At 40.2% G+C, this 21,202-nt stretch overlaps 1 protein-coding gene across 10 annotated transcripts in view; it reads left to right on the forward strand.

Moving 5' to 3' along the window:
- PAK3 (p21 (RAC1) activated kinase 3) overlaps window positions 1-21,202 on the forward strand; it is a 239,921-nt gene that overhangs the window by 203,279 nt on the left and 15,440 nt on the right. For all 10 annotated transcript variants that reach the window (XM_032330607.1, XM_032330609.1, XM_032330611.1 and 7 more), the window contains 5 exons: window positions 11,421-11,469; window positions 11,857-11,969; window positions 13,664-13,781; window positions 15,240-15,339; window positions 15,847-16,043. In XM_032330607.1, coding sequence (XP_032186498.1) covers window positions 11,421-11,469; window positions 11,857-11,969; window positions 13,664-13,781; window positions 15,240-15,339; window positions 15,847-16,043 — 577 coding nt within the window. The remainder of the gene's footprint in view (window positions 1-11,420; window positions 11,470-11,856; window positions 11,970-13,663; window positions 13,782-15,239; window positions 15,340-15,846; window positions 16,044-21,202) is intronic.

The following is a 21,202-nucleotide window of genomic DNA, read 5'->3' on the forward strand; positions in this document are numbered from 1 at the left end:
TAATAGGTATCATTAGAGATGAAAGACACCTACAGTTGTTATTCTGTTGAGCAGAATAGGGCAGGTAGCATGACATAATTACAAGAGCCACGGGGATGGAAAGGGAGGAGGGGCAGATCATTTAGAGCCAGGGAGAAGGTAAAATGAAGGATCCTTAGAGAAGGGTGCGTTTGAATCATGACTTGAGAAAGTGTAGGATTTAACATGTGGGGATTATGGGCAGTTTTGCTGGAAGGAAACCAAAGGAACACTGGATTAAGACTCTAGTTTGTATCTGCTTTGGTATCCCTAGGGCCCACAACTGTGTCTGGCATAAAGGAAATCCTTAACAACTATCTGATGAATGAATATCAGAAAGACCAGAAGATGATGGCAGGGTCCTGGTATCAAGCCCTGCATCAGGCTCCCTGCTTAGCAGAGAGTCTGCTTCTCCCTCTCCCTCTGCCTACCACTCTGCTTGCTTGCTTGTGCTCTCTGTCTCTATCTCTCTGTCAAATAAATGAATAAATATAATCTTTAAAAGACAGAGAGAGAGAGAGAGAGAGAAAGAAAGAAACAGAGAATGACCAGAAGAGTGAAATCAGGGGTAAGAGTGAAATCAGTCTCATGGACAAACCTCCAGTTTAGCAGGGGACGTAACAGGAAATAATGCTAAAAAAGATCTGTTGGGACTGTGTCATGAAACATAGTGAGAGATACAAGCTGCACTGTAATTTTTATTTGTATGATTTTTTTCTAAGTAGGTAATATTTGGGCATGGTGTAACCAGGAGGTTTACAGGAGTAGAAAGTGAAAAGCAAATGTCCCTCCAAGCCTTGTGCCTTAGTCTCCTTGTTATCTTGTACAAAGGAAAGCTCCAGAAAGGATATGTTATGGGATTCTTACATTAAGCTTCCATGGGTTCTCTGTGCATGCAGGCACACATGCACACACATGCGGCATATGTGTGAATATGAGGTCACACAATGATGTAATTTTTAAAACAGGTGTTTTACTTATCTGAATATGTAAACTGTTGGATACACAAATGGTGAATATCTATTTCTGATATTTAACTTGTTAATCACTCTTATTTATATATATAAAGCCACATTATATAATGTGTGCATTGGGAGAAATTTTTCTACTCTCATATTTCATGAGGAGCATAATTCAAAATCTTCCTATGTATCTTAATATCACTGTTTTTGTAATCATTAGAGCCCCCTTTTGAAACAGCCAGTAGTTATCCAAGTAGACCATTTGAATTTCATCTAACATCTTTTCAAAAATATTCAAAATATATATGGATATAATATGTGGATTCAAAAATATATATAAATATTTTTGAATCCACATATTATATCCATATATATTTTGAATATTTTTGAGCTCACATATTATTCTATCCCTGGATATTTTATTTCTGGTTGCAATTACACATTCTTATAATATTAAGATGATTGCTTTCTGAATCTATTTTATAAGTGTATATTTATATCTTCACAATATAACTCCTCTATCACTTTTTTAAAATTCTGTTACAAATTTTCAAAACGTACACAAGAGTAGAGAGAATGGTACAGAATTGTGTTATTCTTATCACCCTGGTTCAACATTGATCAATATTTTAATATTATTACAATACCATAATAACACCTACAAAATTCAACAGTGACTTGATATTATCTATTATCAGAGTTCCCCAGTTGTCTAAAAAAATGCATTATAGTTGATCCCTTCAAATCAGCATCCAAAGAAGATCCACATATGGCATTGGGTCATGTCTATTAAATCTCTCCACTCTAAAGCAGTCCCCCTTCTTTTTCCACTACCATTGACTTACTGAAGAAACTAGTCATTGTCTTGTAGAATGTACCACTTTCTGGATTTGCCTGTTAATTTCATTCAATGTCAATGTAAGTTGCATCTCTATTCCCTGTATTTCCTTTAAATGGAAAAAGTTGGTTCTAAAGGCTTAATAAGATTCAGGTGCAACTTTTGGCAAGATGTCTTCATATGAGTATTTCATATTACATCAGAAGGCACTGCTTGTCCCATTGTGTAGTGCTGAGTAGGTTGATCAGTAGCTTCAATGGGGACTCCTCCCTGTCCCCTTCAATGCAAAGTTCCTCATCAGTCTTTCATCTAATGTTTCATCCATTGATGACTATATTGCCCAAATCAATAATTAAATTAGGGACTAGTAAATAGTGATTTTCTAAAACTTATCTTTTCTAAAAATTACCTCCCACACTTTATTAACTACAATGCTTTTGCTGAAAAGAACTTTACCTCTCATCTTCTTAAGGTCTTTGGTTACCCTGAAATATAGTTTATACAGGCAAATCAAGATAAATGCTTAAGTTGATAATTGCCAATTTCATTGTTAGGAGTTAACACCCAACTTACTTCCAAAATAGTCCAAAGAAGGGTGTTTTGAGTTTATTCCAAGTGGGGGGATGAGGCATTCTCTTTTATTAAAAAAAAAAAAAACTTGTTATAGGTCACAGGTCTTTGTATTTTGAGTAGGTTTCAATCAGCTGTATTCGCTGTTGTATTTGATAGTCGTACTATCATATCTTGGGCTAACAGGTGCCCTTTTCACTGCATTAATTTCAAAAGTGACCTTTAAAAAGCTTGTTTATGACATCTAACACTTGCAGTTCTGATCATACCTGCAGAAGTAATTTATTTACATCCTATCCAATCCTGACAGATAGTCTCTATGAGCATAAAATCTGGCATTGACTAAGAATACTTCATCCTAATGTGTCTTTCCCATACAGTACTCCATGGATAAAAATAAATGAATATGGAGAATTACCATAGTGCATTTATAAGGATTTGAATATAAGGCAATTCCCCTTTTTCCTGAGAGAGAAATTGGCGGGGGTCAGGTGGGGAGGAGTAATACCTTACCTTGTCTATTTGGGCACATATATTGTATATGTACCTGCTATTTGGGCAATTGTACCATCTCTGGGTATGTGTGTATTTGTGTGTGTCTGTGTGTCTGTGTCATAACTCTACTTTTAAGATGAGTGGTAACATACTATAAATCTCCTATTTTGTTATTTGCCTGTGTCTAAGAGATGATTCTATATCAGTACCTCTTTCTTTTAACAGATGAAGTGTTTTTTGTTTGTTTGTTTGGATGGATCATAATGTATTTAATCAGGCCCACACTAATACACATTTAGTTTCTTTCCAATATTTTGCTCGCATGAACAGGGCTTCAGTTGAGATCTTCATGAACAAACGACTTCATACATATGCAAATTGATCATTAGGTTAAACTGCTGAAAGCGGAATTGTTACGTGAAAGTATTTGGGCATTTTTAATGTCCAAGTTGCCCTCCATAGAGTTTGTTCCACTTGACATTGTCTGCTAACAGTGCATGAGAATGCCTATTTGCCCACACCCTCATGGAAACAGCCATCTTCATTTATTTGGGATTCTATGATTATACTAAAAAGTCATCACCATGCTGATTTTCAGAAGGGAAAATGTTTGAGGAGGAGTGAAGATAGCGGAGAAGTAGCAGGCTGAGGCTACATCAGGTAGCAGGAGATCAGCTAGATAGCTTATCTAAACATTGCAAACACCTACAAATCCAACGGGAGATCAAAGAGAAGAACAGCAATTCTAGAAACAGAAGGGAAAATGTTTTAAAAAAGAACCCTGAGCCCTGAGCCCTAACAAGAAATTATATGGTAAACAAAAGGCTCTCCTGAAGGATCTCTTGGTCAACATAGTCCATGGGTGTGTTATGCCCAAGTATCTTGGTTGTATGTCGCATTTCTTCATAGTTTAGACCAACTGTATGGCTAAATTTGTCAGAAATAACAAGTGGGAGCATTTCTTGAAATCTTTTTCCTCCTGCACTTAAAGATAACATGTTTGGCCAAAGGCATTTTGTCTACCATCTGGATCTTTGCCAATCATATAATTCTATGGAATGAGGATATGATCAATCCATCCATAATTGTGGACAAACATTTTTTGCAAACCTTCAGTCCCTGTCCTCTAAATTAGTTTTAGTTTTCAGGCTTGAGAAATTTAATCTATCCTGTTAGGTGTTTTTCAGAATTCTCTTGGCTACTCAGTGGGGAGCCCTCTTCTTATGGCAAGATGAAGTTCCCATATTGAAGATGAATAGTTTTGAAACTGGTTAAAGGGCTCAATGAATAACAGCTTGTTTAGAGAACCCGATAAAGCAGTGTACAGCATGGAACTCAGGGAGAAGTGCTGAGAATAAAACCTCTGACTCGTTTCTCTTTGTTCAAGAAACTATGGGCAAGAGCAGAAGTGGTGTCTAGTGTGCTCATAGCGGTGATGCTTCGAGTGGGACCACCCACCCCAAAAGTATATGCTTCCTTATCAGATCTTATTTTGGGCCATATAAGGTAGAGCACTCCTACAAGGCACTAATATAATCATCAGGAGCCGGCTTTTCTGTTTTCTGACTCAGTTAAGCTTGCTCACGTGGCCAAGAGTAGTCTATGTTCTACTTAATGCTCTTAAATGCACTGTGCTGTGTACCGTCCCTTGCGAAGAAAGATGGTGCCATTCAATCAACCACCATTAGCAGAGTTTGCATTTTGTTTTTTCAAGCCATATTAATGACCTTGTATTAAGCTGCCTGCCCTCCACCCCGCCCATTGCCTGTCTCTTGAAACCAGTGGCACACACTGTGAAACAGCTGCTTCGACTTCGTGTTGGAGTGAGTTGTTGAGTTATCTGGCCTTTCCAGGGATTAAGGCCTATAACCATGGCCTCATTATCAAGGGACTCTAACCCACTGAGCTCCCTGGCCCCACACCCATAACATGTTACAGTTCTCTTTAAAATCAGAGGACCCTGGACACCCTGGGGCAAATCATGCCCTAGCTAAAGAACAGAAAATCCTGTGTTCCGATTTATCATCCCAGTAATTAAAGACAGTACCACATCCTGGTACTTTGAGAACGTGCTTTTTACATAATATTATTATTTGTTTTAATTTAGTGATACATTTTTTAAGAGGCTGATTACACAAGAAGGAAACCCTGGGGCTCTCTCTGAAAGGTTACTGCTTGCAGAGGACACTGTCCATCACCTTTCCTGAAGCCCAGAGGGCATAGGCCCCCACAAGGTGAATAGAGGCATGGTAGTATTGGATGATATGATATCCAGGAAACTTTATGTCAGGTGCATTAATATAGCAAGATAAGGGCCTACAAGTAGTAACCATATCTTAAATACTCAGCAGAACATAAAGTCCAGTCCTAAGAACTAGTCTACTCTTGGCCATGTGAGCAAGCTTAACTGAGTCAGAAAACAGAAGATCCAGCTCCTGACGGTCAAAGGAGTCAACCGGACCATGTCCAGGGACAAAGTAAATGCCTTACCAAGGGGCAAGTGGACTAAGTTAAGCAGGAAATGAGAGGCCAGAGCAGTATTTCAGGGAGGAACTTTATAGTGCAATAGATACAAACGTGGGCATCTGGAAGTGCCACACTTGCACTTAGCATTGATGTAAAAAATGATAAAGGTCTGTAATGGAACATGACATGGTTAAGTGCATGGGCTGTGGAGTCAGACTCATGCAGTTTCGAGTTCAGCTGCTGACAAACTGTGTATCCTTGGGCAGGTTAATTTCCCACATCCCGCTTCCAGTGTCTTCATTTGTCAAATTGTATGGGGTATAGGGTGACCAGCAAGTGAGCTCACCCATTTAGAGAGGGTGGATGGGAAGGAAGTCATGTCCATAAATAAGACAGCCTCTTCTAGCAGCAGCAGAAGAAGAAAGAGTAGATCTAAAACACAGCCATCCTCAATGTGGATTAAATCCCTGACTGTGACCTCATCAGCACCAGAGATGCTTAGAAAACCTTAAATGTGAATATTGCCCCATCCCTTCTGACTTCCTCACACTTATTACCACGAGGCTCTCCTTTGGACCTCATAGAGCCCTCTGGTCCTCTCGTCCACTTCTCTTTTCTCTCAGCCTGTGAGCTTCCTCCTCGCCTCACTTGCCTGCTTTCTTTCCCTCCTATAATCTACTTCGATGCTGAAATCATAGTGATTTATAGAAAGTGTAAGTTTTACTGCATTGCTGCCTTGGCAACTACTCATTATCATGGCTTGACATTGGCTTTTAGCAGGAAATATCAAAACCTGATGAAGATTGCTGATAATTAAATGGGCTTGTCTTGGGAGGAAAAGGGAGAAATAGTGAATTATTTGTTTCTTTCTAGACCCTTTAGGCTAGAAGCCAGTGTTTCCATTTGAGTATTAAGTGCTTGGCCAGGTCAAGAAGAAATTGTTGATAAAGCATCTAATGTGATGCCAAGAACCCAGCAGTACTCATCATGCTGTAATTGACGATGAGGCCCAACAGTTGAGCAATCTCTTGGTTTAATATTCTTGAACCGTAGCATAGGTCCACTGAAATATCTCTTGCTCAAAATTAAGAGGCTTTGTTACTTACTAGCTGTGTGAACTTGGGGCACATTCCTCCTCTTCTCTTGGCTTCAGATGTCTCATCTGTAATGAGATTAAACTGGATGATCTCTGTTTTTCCTGGAGTCCCGATAAGGCATTTCTTTATACCATCAGAGTGACTGAGGTCTGGAATAAACAAAATCCCCATTGTAAACAAGTGTTCTTCCCTACAGCAATTTAGCTTAAATAGAACTGGAATGGAGAGATAATAGAGATCAATATAATTAAGTGGCATAAAAATCAAATCAACAACGTTGACCATTTTAACACACCAGCCCAATCTACTAGAGAATTGGGAGTTTTAACTTTCACAGTTTTGAGTTTGATTCCTGCCATCCTTATGTTTTAAAGTGCTGCATGATACTGATTTTTTTTAATTAAAGTGATTAATTTTGTCAAGATTGTCATTAAGATCCTTTGACATATCCCAGGCAGTCACAGGGCCCAGTTTTGGGGGAATCAATGTGACATGTTGTTGGCTCAAAGATCATTTCTTTAGAAGTAGACACCACTGTGTTTCACTTATTACAAGGAGAGGGTTTCCCAGCTTCACCACCAAGGATCTTTTCAATTATTTGTCTTTATGAATTCTGGGTTATGAATAATTACAACTATTAAGCTATATTTATTAAATAATAGCTTATTTCTCAAACTCAGTGAAGCAAAGAGTGTTTAACCACTACTCAGAGCTTCTGATCAGTGAGCTATGCCATGTAATCAAAAGTCGGTATCATTCTGGCTAAAAAGAAATGTATGTGGTATTTTAATTAGATCTGCCTTAGGTAAATGTAAAACTTCTGTTAAGAATTTAGAAATCAAGTATCTTGGAAACTTCTAGATGCTTAAAAGAGATTCCTGGTAAGCCACAGACTACAGTTTGGGAGCTTAGTGCATATATTAGGGAACAGTCAACCCAATAATACTTACGGTTATATAAGTTATTATTAAGGGTAACTGTTCCCTAATATATGCATTAACCTCTCAAATTATAGTCTGTGGATGATGATGATGATGGTTGTTATTGCTAATGTGTATTGGCGATGTGTATACCAGACCTGGCTTTAACCACTGTATGCATTTAATCCTTTATTCCTGAGCCACAGAGAGGTAAAATTACTTACCCAGGGTCACACATCTAGGAACTCATTGTATTTGAACCCTGGAAGGTTTGAGAAGTTGGGGGTGAGGACTACTGTTCATATAACCTATTAGTGGGCAAAGAATGCTTTGGTAAATGAATAAGAGAAGGGCAGGCATTGACAGTTATCTTAAATTGTTAGAATATGAGAAGGAGTCAGAGCTGTGGTGTGGAGAAACATTTGAGGTGCAAAGATAGAGTTGGAGACAGTGTGCTCTGCAGGTTAGTCCCCAAGTTTTTGCATTTGAGCTGAGGATTGTGTGAAGGCTAGAAGTTGGACCAACCAATAGGTTATTGGTCAGAGTGGTGAATTCCAAGTGCCTAACCTGTTTGGTTGGGGTGGGGGGTGTAGGAAGTGGAGTAGAGGATGATATCACCATTTTAAGGCTGGGAATAAGAGTTGAAGAAGGGGGAAATGGCTCCCACTAGACAGTTACATATATATGATAAGGCAGGGGAAGGGAGAGTGAGGAGAAAAGCTAATTTTTGAGTTAATAACTGATGTTCTACTAGAATTTCAGGGCCTTTAAACCTTTGTGGAGTAGGGATTTGTGGCAATTCTATACCACAGAATGTCACAAAACCCAGGATATTGGGATTCCAGGGTTAGGACTCGAGCAGTTCAAGACAATGAAATGCTGAGGGATGTTGGGGGCCTTAAACCCAAGGATTTGAAAGGTTAATCTCTGGAGATGGTAACACTAATCCCCTTTGCACTCCAAGTCGATCACAATTTTAGCCCCTGGAACAGTGGAAATGGGATTGGTGGTTGGGGATGGTGGTGGGGGGAGTGATTAAGGGGGAGGCCACCGAAGCAGGAGTTTGGGGCCTACCTCTCTAGCTTTAACTAGAACAGCTGCCATTTTATATGGAGGGTTTTTATATACGGTCTTTTTCAATAAAGGCATTCCAAACTGAAAGAAAAGAAAAAAGAAAAACCACTAGGGGAAAGAAGAGGATGTGGAACCTCTAAAAGGTGACCCCTTTGGCTTTTGGCATTTTTGAAGAGAGGGACAGACACTATCAAGGATGTTTGACTGGGAGATTGGGAAGGACCAACTAACACCTTGTAAATTAGGCATTCTCTACCAAGAAACCAGTAACAGCAACAGCAACAAATGATAATAGCATTTCCCATGTCGATTCTCAGCTCAGATCTGGGCCCAAGGCTAAATGCTACATAGACAGTGCCATTTGATTCTCTGGGGTCCCATGAGGTAGATGCTATTATCTCATTTTGCAGATACTGTCTCTTTTTCAGCAGCTGGCGGAAATGTATGAGTAGCCTCCATATATAAGAATACACCAAGTTAAAGCAGTTAAGAATCTAATTCTGCAGAGTTAGACAGTTGCAGCTGAAGCACACGTGGGGTCCAGTTATCTGTTCCTTTGAGCCCAGGAGATCCTGAGTACAAAAGGACCAATCAGGAATGTCTGAGAGCTTATTCCAAGCAGGAAGTGTGTTATGTTGATTTAAGTAGAAGATGACACATTTCCTTCACAGAAAGGAAAGGTTTTATTGCAATCGCATGTTTGCTTGAAAAGACTTTTATTAATTTGTTTGTTCAGCAAATACTTAATGAGCCCCAACCACGTGCTCTGAGCCCCGAATCTCAAACGTACAAAATTGGGAAGCTGATTTAACATAAGCTTCAACCCTGAGGAATTTCTGAAACTTGCAAGCCCTGCTTTAGGAGGCACCTATGGAGTGAGGGTGATTTTTTTTAGTCTAGTTCCAATGGATATATAAATACCTATCCAGAACAAATAAAGCAGTGGAATTTGTAGCTTGTACATCATGGACTTAAAGAACCTTAGAAATCGCGGTGCCTGACTGGCTCAGTTGGTGGAGCATGGGACTTTTGATCTCAGCTTGATCTCAAGCCCCATGTTGGGTGTGGAGCTTATGGAAAAAGTCTTATTTTTTTTTTATTAAAAAATAACGAACCTTAGAAATAAAGTGGCCCATGTGCTGTATTTTGCTGGTCAGAGAGTCAGACATACTTAGATTGTAAACTGTTTACCCTAAGGCAGGTCACTTAATCTCTCTGAGTCTCAGTTTCTTCATAGGTAATGTGGGGGTAGTAGCGGTTGCCTTATAGAAATATGGTAAGGATTACATAAGGTGATTTATATGAAGTTCTCAGTGCAGTGTCTAACACACTCAATATATTTTACTGTTATTGTGATCACTATTTTCCGAGTCGAGGGAACTGAAACCCAGAGAGGGGAAGTGACTAGCCCAAGATCACACAACTTGTTGATGTTAGGACAAATATTAGAACTCAGATCTCTTTTAATAGTCAAATACTCCTCATACCGCCCCACTCATTTTGTTCCTTTGGAGCAGGTAATGTAAACCTCCTAGGCTTGTTAGAAATATTTTGCTTCATCCAAGTAGGAGGGAGAAGCATGGCAAAGAAATGGCTGACGTAAGAAAAGAATTCAAGGGGCTCCTGATTAGTTCAGTCAATTAAGCATTCAACTCTTGATTTCAGATCAGGTCACTATCTCAGGGTCATGGGATCGAGCCCCATGTCAGGCTCTGTGCTCAGTGCGGAGTCTGCTTGAGGTTCTCTCTCTCTCTCCCTCTGCCCACCCCCCAAATAAATACGCAAATAAATCATTAAACAAACAAAAGAAAGAAAAGAATTCCTGGACCCAGATAAAAAAGTAGCAAGAGATAAATGAAGAGCAAAGGAGAAGCAATAGAAGTTGTTTCTAGAAATTTTAGAAGGCAGCTATGCTCACCACTATACCACCAACCCTGCACATTGTTTCTAGAAATTTTGAGTAGCAATATTGGAGCATTATAATGTCTGGTGAATCATAAGGACTCTTCTACATCCTTATACCTTTATTTACCACAAACAGCTCAATGGAATTGACGAGACCTTTCCTTTTGCTTGGGGATGGAGGTGCGGAGGTGGTTCGGAGTACCTGTGTGTTTCACAGAACCTTACTGTGACTTCAGCCTCACCAGACAATTGCTATTTGCACAACAAAGGACCCATATGATTGAGGTTAGAATGAAGTGGGAGTCCTTCCAAGGCCTAAGGAATGATAGATTTTTAAAGGATGGTGGACTGGAAGGAAACCTTTTAGTAGAAGCTGCTGAAAAGTTTAGAAAAACGGGGAAAAAACAGTAAAGTCAAGTTGTTCATTGCTCTGTGCAGTGACAGCACTAAGTAAATACAGCACTGAGTGTGATTGATTTGTTAGGTGAAAATATTCTTTTTTTAAAGATTATTTATTTATTTATTTATTTAAGAGGGAGTACACAGAGGAAAAGGCAGAAGCAGACTCCCCATTAAGCCTGGAGCCTGATGTGGGGCTTGATCCCAGAACCCTGGGATCATGACTTGAGCTGAAGGCAGACACTTCACTGACTGAGCCACCTAGGGACCCATAGGTGAAAATATTCTTGGGAATTAGAAATATATGGGAAAAAAAGCCATTCTGTCCATATGCTAAAGGATTGATATATATAGTTGCCTAAGCAAGAGATGATACATTCTTTCCTAAGCGGTACTTCAGTTTATTCAGAGGACAGCAGTTGTTGCAGCATCCAGGCTATTTTGCTCAGTTCATTGCTGCAGAAGGTCTGACTGGAGTTCCTAGCCCACCAAAAGGGATACACGGAAGCTGTCTCAGGTAGAATTACCACAGAAAGGGGTTGTTCCTTTGTTATTTCATCCATGTATCTTAAGCTGGCCGATTTCCCTCTCCTAGAAATAACTACGTCTTATTTCAAATAAAATATACAGATAACATTTGGATTGCTTATTCATTTGATAACTTTCACCTTCGCAGGGCGTCAGGTACAGTGTACACAGCGCTGGACATTGCCACTGGACAAGAGGTGAGTGCTCACATTCAACCCTTATTTTTACTGTCTTTTCATTCATATCGATCACATCTCTTCTTCTATCCTGACAGAATGGGTGGCACTGGGTTGACGTGGGACTCGATTTCATCAGTGTCCAAAGTTTCTGAAGTGGGTGATTTGCTCCTGATTGACCAAAGAAAAGAGCACGAGTTTGCGGTGCTAGGAGCGAGCCTAGGAAGATAAAGAATATTTATTTCTTACCCCGTGTACAAACAACAACAACAACAACAACAACAAAAAAAATCCCAAGCCAAAAAATAAATAAATAAATAAGCCCAAAACCAACTCCCTCCCTCAAAAAACAATGGCTGTGTGTGTGTAATGACTGTAACTCATTTTTGCATTTCAATCATCCTTCAGGTGGCCATAAAGCAGATGAACCTTCAACAGCAGCCCAAAAAGGAATTAATTATTAATGAAATTCTGGTCATGAGGGAAAATAAGAACCCCAATATTGTTAATTATTTAGATAGGTAAGTGTTTTCTCTCATTACGTACTGGTTTTCTTTATGCGATGTCATTTGCTTGGCCAAGTATTTTGTTTAGGATCTAGTCATGTAGCAACCCTTCTACAAATACTTCTCAAGTGCTATAGAATAGGGAGCCTCACATCTATTGCTGAACTTTGCCCACCCATCAAACGTTGGAAGACACACTTTATGTTCCTGCTTCTAAGTGTGAGCAGTATGTGTAATTTCCTTTCGCGGACCATGACCACGTTGGCAGGAAATAGACTGTTGCGTACAGGGGAGAGCTGCGATGTTTTAAACATTTCACCGAGTGTTTGGAGGGAGTGCCGTCTCTGGGTGTCTGAGTGAAGAGGACTGGCTGCAGCAGCCCCACTTTAATGGGTGCTTTGTGATTAGCTGACAGTGAGGTCTAGGGAATTGAGACTTTAATCTCAAGCCTTTTTCTTGGACCAGGTAATTAATGTCTCTTTCATCAGTGGTATTAGCAGCGGGCTATAAATAGGCGTTTAAAGACAGCTCTAACTCTTCACTTGTGGTTAACATCGTGTTTCATTCAATTTCAGTAAGTGTTTGCTTAGCACCACTGTGCTGTGTACTCTGGGGGGATATAAAGGAAATAAGACGAGGTCTCCAACCTCAGTGAGCTTAAAATCTTGCTTTCTGTGTTTTGTGCCAGGTGGACCAGAGAAAGAGGGGGAAGAGGGAGGAAAAAAAAAAAAAAGGAGTCAAATTTTACAGCCGAAACCTGAGCTTCATAAAATGCCACTTATAGGCTATCTGCAGTAAAGTGACTCGACACTGCTTTTTTAATTTTGAAAAAAAATTGCCTTTGCAAAAAAAAAAAAAATGTAGATTTCTTGGATGCTTTCTTTCCTAGTGAGGTAGAGCCTGTGAATGTTCATTTTTAATAGGCTTCCCAGGTGACTCTCACGGGCATTGCAGTTGGAGCGCCACTGAATTGAAAGTCTTGCTTCATACTGATGTGGAACTTAGGGCAGGATGGAATCATTGGGGTCATTCCGTTCACTGTAATTCCTCTCTTGCTGAACCTGGCTGCTAATGTGCCTTCAAGTGGTTCCAGATATTTTGAATTGGTCCAGTGGTCAGACTTTGATGACCTTCCTCCCCATGTTTGATCACTTGTTGTGTGTTCTCTCAACAACTACCTAAAGAAAATGGGCATATTGCTACTAACTTCTAATAGGACCGAGACCTTTGCAAAATCCTTTGCAAACATGAGTCTCTTTGATTCCAATACTGCTTGAAAATAATTCAGTAGAATCAAAAATAATGCTGAGATATGAATAAATATCTTTTCTATATCTCTGTGCCATGGTCCAGTTCAGTCCAAGACATCAACACAATGGCTCAAGTTACCAAAATGGCTAGTCACTGATCCTGTTCAATGAATGCAGCTTTTACAGTGGAATGACTGCCAGTAGTCAGTAGCCAGAGGACTTCTGCTTCATTTCCTTCTTCCATGACACACAGTGAGATCTGATGATCCTTTGATTTTCCTGCATATTCTCTTATAATGCTAGGGAAGTTTCCTCTTATCCCAGTCATTGATATTTTCCTCCCATTATAGAATATGGCCAAATGCAGACACTACCTGCAAACTACCTTCTTAATGGGAATATAGGCAAGTCTCCACTTTCTTAGGCCTGAATCAATGTCTTTTTCTTCTCTTCTTGCAGCTACTTAGTGGGTGATGAACTATGGGTAGTCATGGAGTACTTGGCTGGTGGCTCTCTGACTGATGTGGTCACAGAGACCTGTATGGATGAAGGCCAGATAGCAGCTGTCTGCAGAGAGGTAAGAAAATAGAGAGTTTCTAGCTGATGAGATCACCAGAACTGGCAGCCCTTTATCTCTGATTATCCAGAATGTGCTTAGCACCAAAGTAATAATAGCACATCTTTTCTATGAAAAAAAAAAAAAGAAAGAAAGAAAATGGAGAGCTTAACTTCAATTCAGATCCTTTCCTAATAGCACTTTCCTTCCCCTCTCTTCCTAGCCTGTTGTGTATTTTAGTCCCTTTGCTCTGGATATTTTGAGCTCTATTACACCATTTACAAAGTGCCGCATCTAAGCCTGCATGCTGTAGTTTCAGTGAGCCTGGGAAACAGTAATGGCGGCATGGAAGTTCTTCCTGATTTGGGAGGATTTTTACATGATAATCACTTTGCCCTGCATATACAACGAGAGCCTTGTAAAATATAAACCATTACAATCCTATCATTTTCGAGAAGGCAATTCAAGCAAGATTCTCCCTTAGCACAGATAGTAGTTGCTTTCCCAGTACAATCTGGATGTCTCCCAAAACCCTCCAGTGGGTCTGAGTGTCTGCCTCTCATCCAATAACAATGTCGTATCCCTAGTTTCATGCAAAACTGAGGACATTTTACTACAATTTTCTCAGTACTTAAAAACACACTCCTTTTTGGAATCTCATCTTGGGCCTGACCATCTACCCCATTCATTGTGGTGAGGCTGTCTGCAGATATAAGTAGGAACTCTGACCCACTGAAACTTGAAAGCCAGTGACAGGAAGACAAAACCAAATAACTACAGCTAGTCTTTGTTCTTTATTTTCAGTTGTTCACTTAAATTTCTTCCTGCCTTGCTCTCCTTTGGTCCCCATTTCCTCCAGCCCCAGCATGTAGATGTATCCACCAAACATAAGTATTTTCTATTCATGCAATGAATCAAACTTTTAATATACGGGAGACCCTTCCACCCTGAGCCTGTAGTTTCCATGTTGCATGATGCAAAGCCACTTCCCAACAAGTGACTATAGCTACTTTGTAACCTAGAGATGGTTCCCAACCATGTCTGTCCATCAGAGGTAGCTTGGGGCCCTCGTTTTCAATGCAGATTCCTGGGTCCCCCTTCCAGCCTCCTGAATCAAATCCTGTGGAGGCAGAGTCTTACTGTGCCTATGTAGGACCAAGCCGAATCCACACCCTCCAGATGACTAGGTCAAAGTATGATTCTTAACTGGCTAGTCTGGCTGTATTAAGGATTTACTGCTATTTATCACATCCCCACTCTTCATGTCCTAGTCTGACTTGGGAGCTTTTATAATGTGTAATGCTAACTTATAGCATTGATGTAAATGGGAATGTGATTTTAAACTGGTAAGACAACAGTAATCTATTTCACTTGACAATGTAAACTTATACCTTTGTCCCATGTTTATCTAAAAAATGAAACTTACCTGGTTTTAAATTCTTTGTGATATAATTAGAACTTGCTTTTCTGATTTAATAGTGCCTCCAAGCGCTGGACTTTTTACACTCAAACCAAGTGATCCACAGAGACATAAAGAGTGACAATATTCTTCTTGGGATGGATGGCTCTGTTAAATTGAGTAGGTATTTTTGTTCAGATGGTATTTGAAAGAGTATCAGGGGATTTCTGCTTATTTCCTGTCTGAGAAGAAAGTGGCTATTCAATGTGATTGGTTTGAAAGCATTTAGAGCCCCGTTTGAAGTAAAGATTTTTTTTTCTAACACCATGTTCCTGTAGATCATGGCCAGATTCTGAGGGTTTAACATTCAGAATTTCTTGTCTTCCATCTGCTAGATGACAAATACCCAACTAGAAAACTGAAAGATCCTGTAAGTTGGAGGGGACAGTCATGGGGAGGGAGCCAGATTGAGGACTAGTAAAAATGACATCATGTTAATCAGTTATCTCAGACCCTTTTAAAATCAGGGCCACTGGAGGGATCTGGTAATAATGGATAGGAGCTAGGGCATTATGGAAACTCTGTCAAATGGAGGAAGGTATGGCCATTTATGAAAGTGACCTATTCTGGAAAAAAAAAAAAAAGAAGAAGAAATTGAATTGATTGTAACTGACTTTTCTTCCGCAGCTGATTTTGGGTTCTGTGCCCAGATCACCCCTGAACAAAGTAAACGGAGCACTATGGTGGGAACTCCATACTGGATGGCACCTGAGGTTGTAACTCGAAAAGCTTATGGTCCGAAAGTTGATATCTGGTCTCTGGGGATTATGGCAATTGAAATGGTGGAAGGTGAACCCCCTTACCTTAATGAAAATCCACTCAGGGTAAGTCAGGAGAAAACTCATGTATGTCCTCCCTCGGAAGAGGGCAAAGTGTCATTTCTTGTCTCTACCAAAAGGGGCCAGAATGGGCTCTTTCCTGGGATAAGTGACATAGAAGCTCCAAGTTATGATTCTCAAAATTACTCTGAGTTATTCTCAATATCTTCTATAGTGTTCCAGCAGTTTTCCAAGTGCTTGTAGATCAGTATTCCTAATGGCAGTGGTCTTTAAAATTCTTTACTACAGTTTTCTGCTGTTAAAAAATAAAGCATAACTAGATGTGGGAAGAAAAGTATTTTTATCGCAAGCCATGCTTAAATGATCTATCTAGGAAACACTTGCTTTATAATCACTTTAACAAAGTGAATAAATGCATTTCCAGAACACCTATAATTTTTAAATTAGATTTTGTCTCATTGTCAGTAAAGATTTATTGAGCAGCAGCAGCTGGGTATTGAATGGAGCGGGAGATAGACACAGCGCCAGCATGGCGGAGTTGCAAACGTAATTAGACTGTCTGGTAGAAAATGAATGGAAATAGTTTGTGGCGTTGGGGAACTCAGGTTAGCTCCTGTGGAAACAGAGGTTTGATCCTTATGTAGTCAGGTTACCTCGCCAAGAGAGAAGCTCCATTTCGGAGCCTAAGCCCACCATCTTTATTCAGAGATGAGCCACAGATCACGAGAGTAAAAGCCCAAGGGGTATGGAAGAAATGCTTGCTCAGCACAGGAGTGAGCCAGTAGCTCTCCTGTTGTGCATTGCCTAAGGGTGAGCCAGAAGCTGTGTTGCGTTTTTAAAGGGCATTCCATTACCGAAAAAGGAAATATGCACAGGTTCACGTTCGAAGCTCGAAACACACATAGTATGCCAGTGCTGATGGCTTCTTGCATATTATTTGCATCCTTACCACTGAGTCTAAAACTGAGTTTTCCCCTCAGTATAAAAAGAATCGGCCTTGGTAAATGGTGAAGTCTTTGCATGGTCAGCTTATAAAATCCATATTCACGCCAAGTGTATGTGGCTTTCTGTATATGTCATGCAACCTACACACTCACTGTCTAGTTGTTTTCACAGTTGAACCTTTTGTAATTGGGAGCTGCAGCCCCCCGTGTATGCAGTGGGGGACAGCCTCCCCTCACCATCTCCTAAGTCCTCTCTGACACTCCGCCTCTTGTCCTGTCCCTGTACTGATTGGGAAACAACAGATAGGAGTGAGTGCCCTAATGAATGCTCCGTGCTATTGCTCTGGTTTCATGAAACAATCTGGAAGTGAGATGTGCGCATTGATTAGCTGCCTGCAGGGCTGAGTGGAAGAGAAGGGGCATTTTCCCACCGTCTGTGGGTCGGCCCTCCATGAATTTAATCAAGCCCACCCCTGACCTATGGACCAAGTGCATCAGGATAATTACTGGGGCTTATCCTTATTGTTTAACCACCTTTGCCCATTAAGGAATAGCAGTGAAAGAACACATCAGGCCTCTTGTTTCCATGGATTTCCTCCTCTAAGTCTTCGGAGTTTGGAGGCACTAAACGGATTATAGCTATTTTGCGTTCTGTCTTCTAATGAGTAATTTACAACCTGCAAAATTTGAGGATTAAATAAATGGCACTGTAAAGCAGCTGGTCTCAGTAATGCATTTATTACCTTCTTCAGTTCCCCAATTACAACTGATCACTCTTTAGCGGGGCCATTAATTGTTAGAAAAAAAGGAAACAAGTTTTAATCTTTATAGGCATCTTCTAGCCTAGGATTAGAACTCATAATGAACAGCTTGTCTCTTAGAATCCACAGCCTTGTAGCTAAACAAGTACTTGCAGACAACAAGCCACCAGGTTCAGGAAGCCTACATTAAGGCTATAACAAAAAGACCTGTCAGAAAGACCACCCTGTTGAATTCCACTGATAAGGACTTGGACTAACTTTGTTCATTACTCTCAGTGTGTGATCAGCCTCCAATGACTCAATCAATCAACAGGTCCATATTGACCCAGCCCTCTCACTCTCTGCCAGGCACCACAAGTACTTTCTTAGTTTTGATTTCAGATATGTTGCCCTCGTGTTCGCTTAAAGACACCACAGCATCTCAGGCTGTATGCCCTTATTTGGGATTTAAAAAATGTAGTCACCGAAACCATAGAGGAGTTGGAGAGAAAAAGATCCAACAGGAGCTCATAAGGAGCCTGTATTTTCTTGGATCCTAATGGCCAGGCTATGTGTGGAGGATTGGAAAATTGTAGAGCTTCGGGAGAGGTAGAAAAGAGAGGTAGGTTAGTCCTTCTTTCTCTGAGATCCTTCCAGTACTACCATCCACCCATCCACCCCTTTGGGCTTTGAGGAGGTAAGAAGGAATTAAGTGGAAAGAAGACAGCGTGGGTAGAATAGAGGGTAGCACGTTGTTGTGAAAAAATTCGGTCCCTATAGTCAGGTAGATCTGGTGTGTCCTAGCTTCACAGCCTACAAGCTCTTGTAGGGACTTTCAACAAGTCACTTAAAACTTTTATAAACCTGTTTCTTTTGTATAAAATGAGGATAATACCTGTCTTGCAGAGTTAGTGTGAAAATTAAATACAATAATACATGTAAATCACTTAGCACACTGTCTAGCTCATTGTAGGAAATATGTGTATATGTATTGTGTGTGTTTGTGTGCGCAGAGAGAGATTATACGATAGGAAGGTGAGAAATGATCCATAGAGTGCTTTTTACACATTCATAAAGGGAGATTGGACTCCCCACTTCTGCAAAAACTTCCCCTTCACACTGGCTACACTCTGATCACTGCAAAGAGCAGAGGGCTCTGCAGAGTCCTGTAAAATTACAATGAACAGATTAACACTGAACGGAACAGGTTAAAGGTGAAGACAGGCTATATGTTTGAAGGCTATTCACCTTTCATTTGGGTTTTTTGCGTGTGTCTTTGTTGTGTCTGTTGAAACGGAACAAGCCCTTTGTGAATGTTGCCAGTTAACATATCACTGATGCAAGGAATTAGCTACTTCCCCCCTAGTTACAAAGTGGTTGGGATTTTTTTAATGTAAATTGTTCAGTGCTAATTGACCTAATTTGCTCATAAAATGCCTTTTAAAGGTCATAGAGTTATTAACTGTACTGATGTTATGAGGTTGGTACCCTTCCAGAGACAGAAAGGAGACAAGCTTCTTACCGTTCCCCACTGCCTGAAGTCTTTGCATTCGACATAATTGGCCTTGAACATGTTGTTCTGTGACCCATGGACATTTTTAGTGTGGTCTCCAATAATAAAGTGCCTTGTTCTTTCTGTTTGCCAAAGTGATCAGGGTTGAAATCAAAAGTCCCCTGTGGATATACAAATCAGTGTTAGCATTCTGCTCATCTTCCCAACTTTTTTTGTCGATTGGAGATATGTACTCTAAAACCTGTGCTTATAATGACCTGATTATAAGTAAAGAGGAACAATCATCTAGATAAAACAAATCTTTGATTTGTTTTTTTCAGCACCAAAAGAGTGTCTCTTTATGAACTTTGTATTCACAGGTAATTGGGCTGTTCTTGTCAATGGATTTTGATGGAATCTGACATTTGTGAAATGTCTCAGTGACATCCAGTTGAAGTCCCTACTTGGCTGTGGGTGGATCCCTTTACTATGTGTACTTTTCAAACCTTCACCCTACTTGAAATGAACATTCAGGCTTGTCTTTCAGCCCTTGCTTTAAGCATCGATGAAATGGTAGCAAGCATTGGCTATTTGGAAGACAGTTCCTGGTATTAAGAAACATCTGAATGCTCAAACCATTAGTGTATGATGTGAACCACTGACCTTGTAACAGTGGGTCTACTCCTTGGTTGTGCATTGGAATCACTTATGGAGCTTTAAGAACAAATGCTATCAGCTTCTCCCACCAAGGACTGAACCAGAAACAAAGCTCTGTGGCAAGCACTTTCTAGAACACCGTCTAAGCTGGAAAACAATTCTTCATCAACCCTCTTTGAACATGGTTGTCTAACCAAAAAAGAACACACTCTTACTCTGTCTTCATTTCTCCATTTCCTCTAGTATAGATATAGATATATAGGTACATCTATATATTGATATCTGTATCTATATTTATATCAATATTACTCTGTCAAAGCCTTGTTGAAATCCTGGTGCACTCTGGCATTTTCTGGCTTACTAGTCCAGGAACACTATAAAAAAAGAAATGGCATTAGCTCAGCAGGGACATTCATGATACGCCATTTCTTTTTCAGTTTTACTTCTCCTAAAATGTGGAGTTTATCTTTAAAATGTGCTAGCTGCTGAGTACATAGCACATATTGGTGATGATAAAGCTATCAGTGTGACTACCCATGATCAGGAGTGAATTACCTGTGTGGCCAGAGAGAAGGCAATCTAAAATCAGCCCTGCGAGACTTCTTAGTCTCACTTTCCGCACACTTAAAGCACTACACAAATATTCGTTATTTCTTTTACTATAGAGCTAAGGAAATTCTGGTTAGTTTATATGTCTAGAGAAGGGAGTTAAGCAAAAGGGAATCTCTAGCAACTAAAAAACAGCAACTAAGGGCCAAAGTGCTTCTAGCTCCTCCAACCACTGGAACCTGTGTTGTGGATTGGAATGTCTGGGTTTGATGGCGCGTGCTCATTTGGAATTAAAGTCAGACATAAACTTCCTGAGCGCCAGAGAAGCAAGCATACTTTGCTAACACTCAGTCAATATTGTTTTGAATGTATTTCAGGAAGAGCTGGGAGCATTCCCTTCTTTTTCCGTAAACCACTATGGAACAGCAAGGTTTATTGATGGTTTGTTGACACTCCTCCTACTTTGAGGACAAACCTATGCCTGAGAGGAGGGGGCAGTTGGGACAACTGCAACTAAAATAATTATAGAACAGTAACAGGGTTTCTTTTTAATCATAAAAAAATATTGCCTGTCAAAGGATAGACAGCTCTTAAGAATCACTGGTTGTCAGGAATTTAACATAGGAAAATGGGACCTAGCCATAGGAAAGCTGCAAGTCTCATTTAGATTGTAATTCAGAAGCAGACAGCTCAAACTGGTGAGTTACGACCTAGAAGACAGCCAGAGAAGAAATTGATTCCACAGCAAGCTAAAACCTGAGACTCTGGCCAGGCAAAGGGGAGGGAAACAAAGATTAAAAAATGGGGTGACCAGGGCCTACT

The sequence above is a fragment of the Mustela erminea genome, chromosome X, assembly GCF_009829155.1.
Source record: "Mustela erminea isolate mMusErm1 chromosome X, mMusErm1.Pri, whole genome shotgun sequence".
In the NCBI taxonomy this organism is placed as follows: Eukaryota; Metazoa; Chordata; class Mammalia; order Carnivora; family Mustelidae; genus Mustela; species Mustela erminea.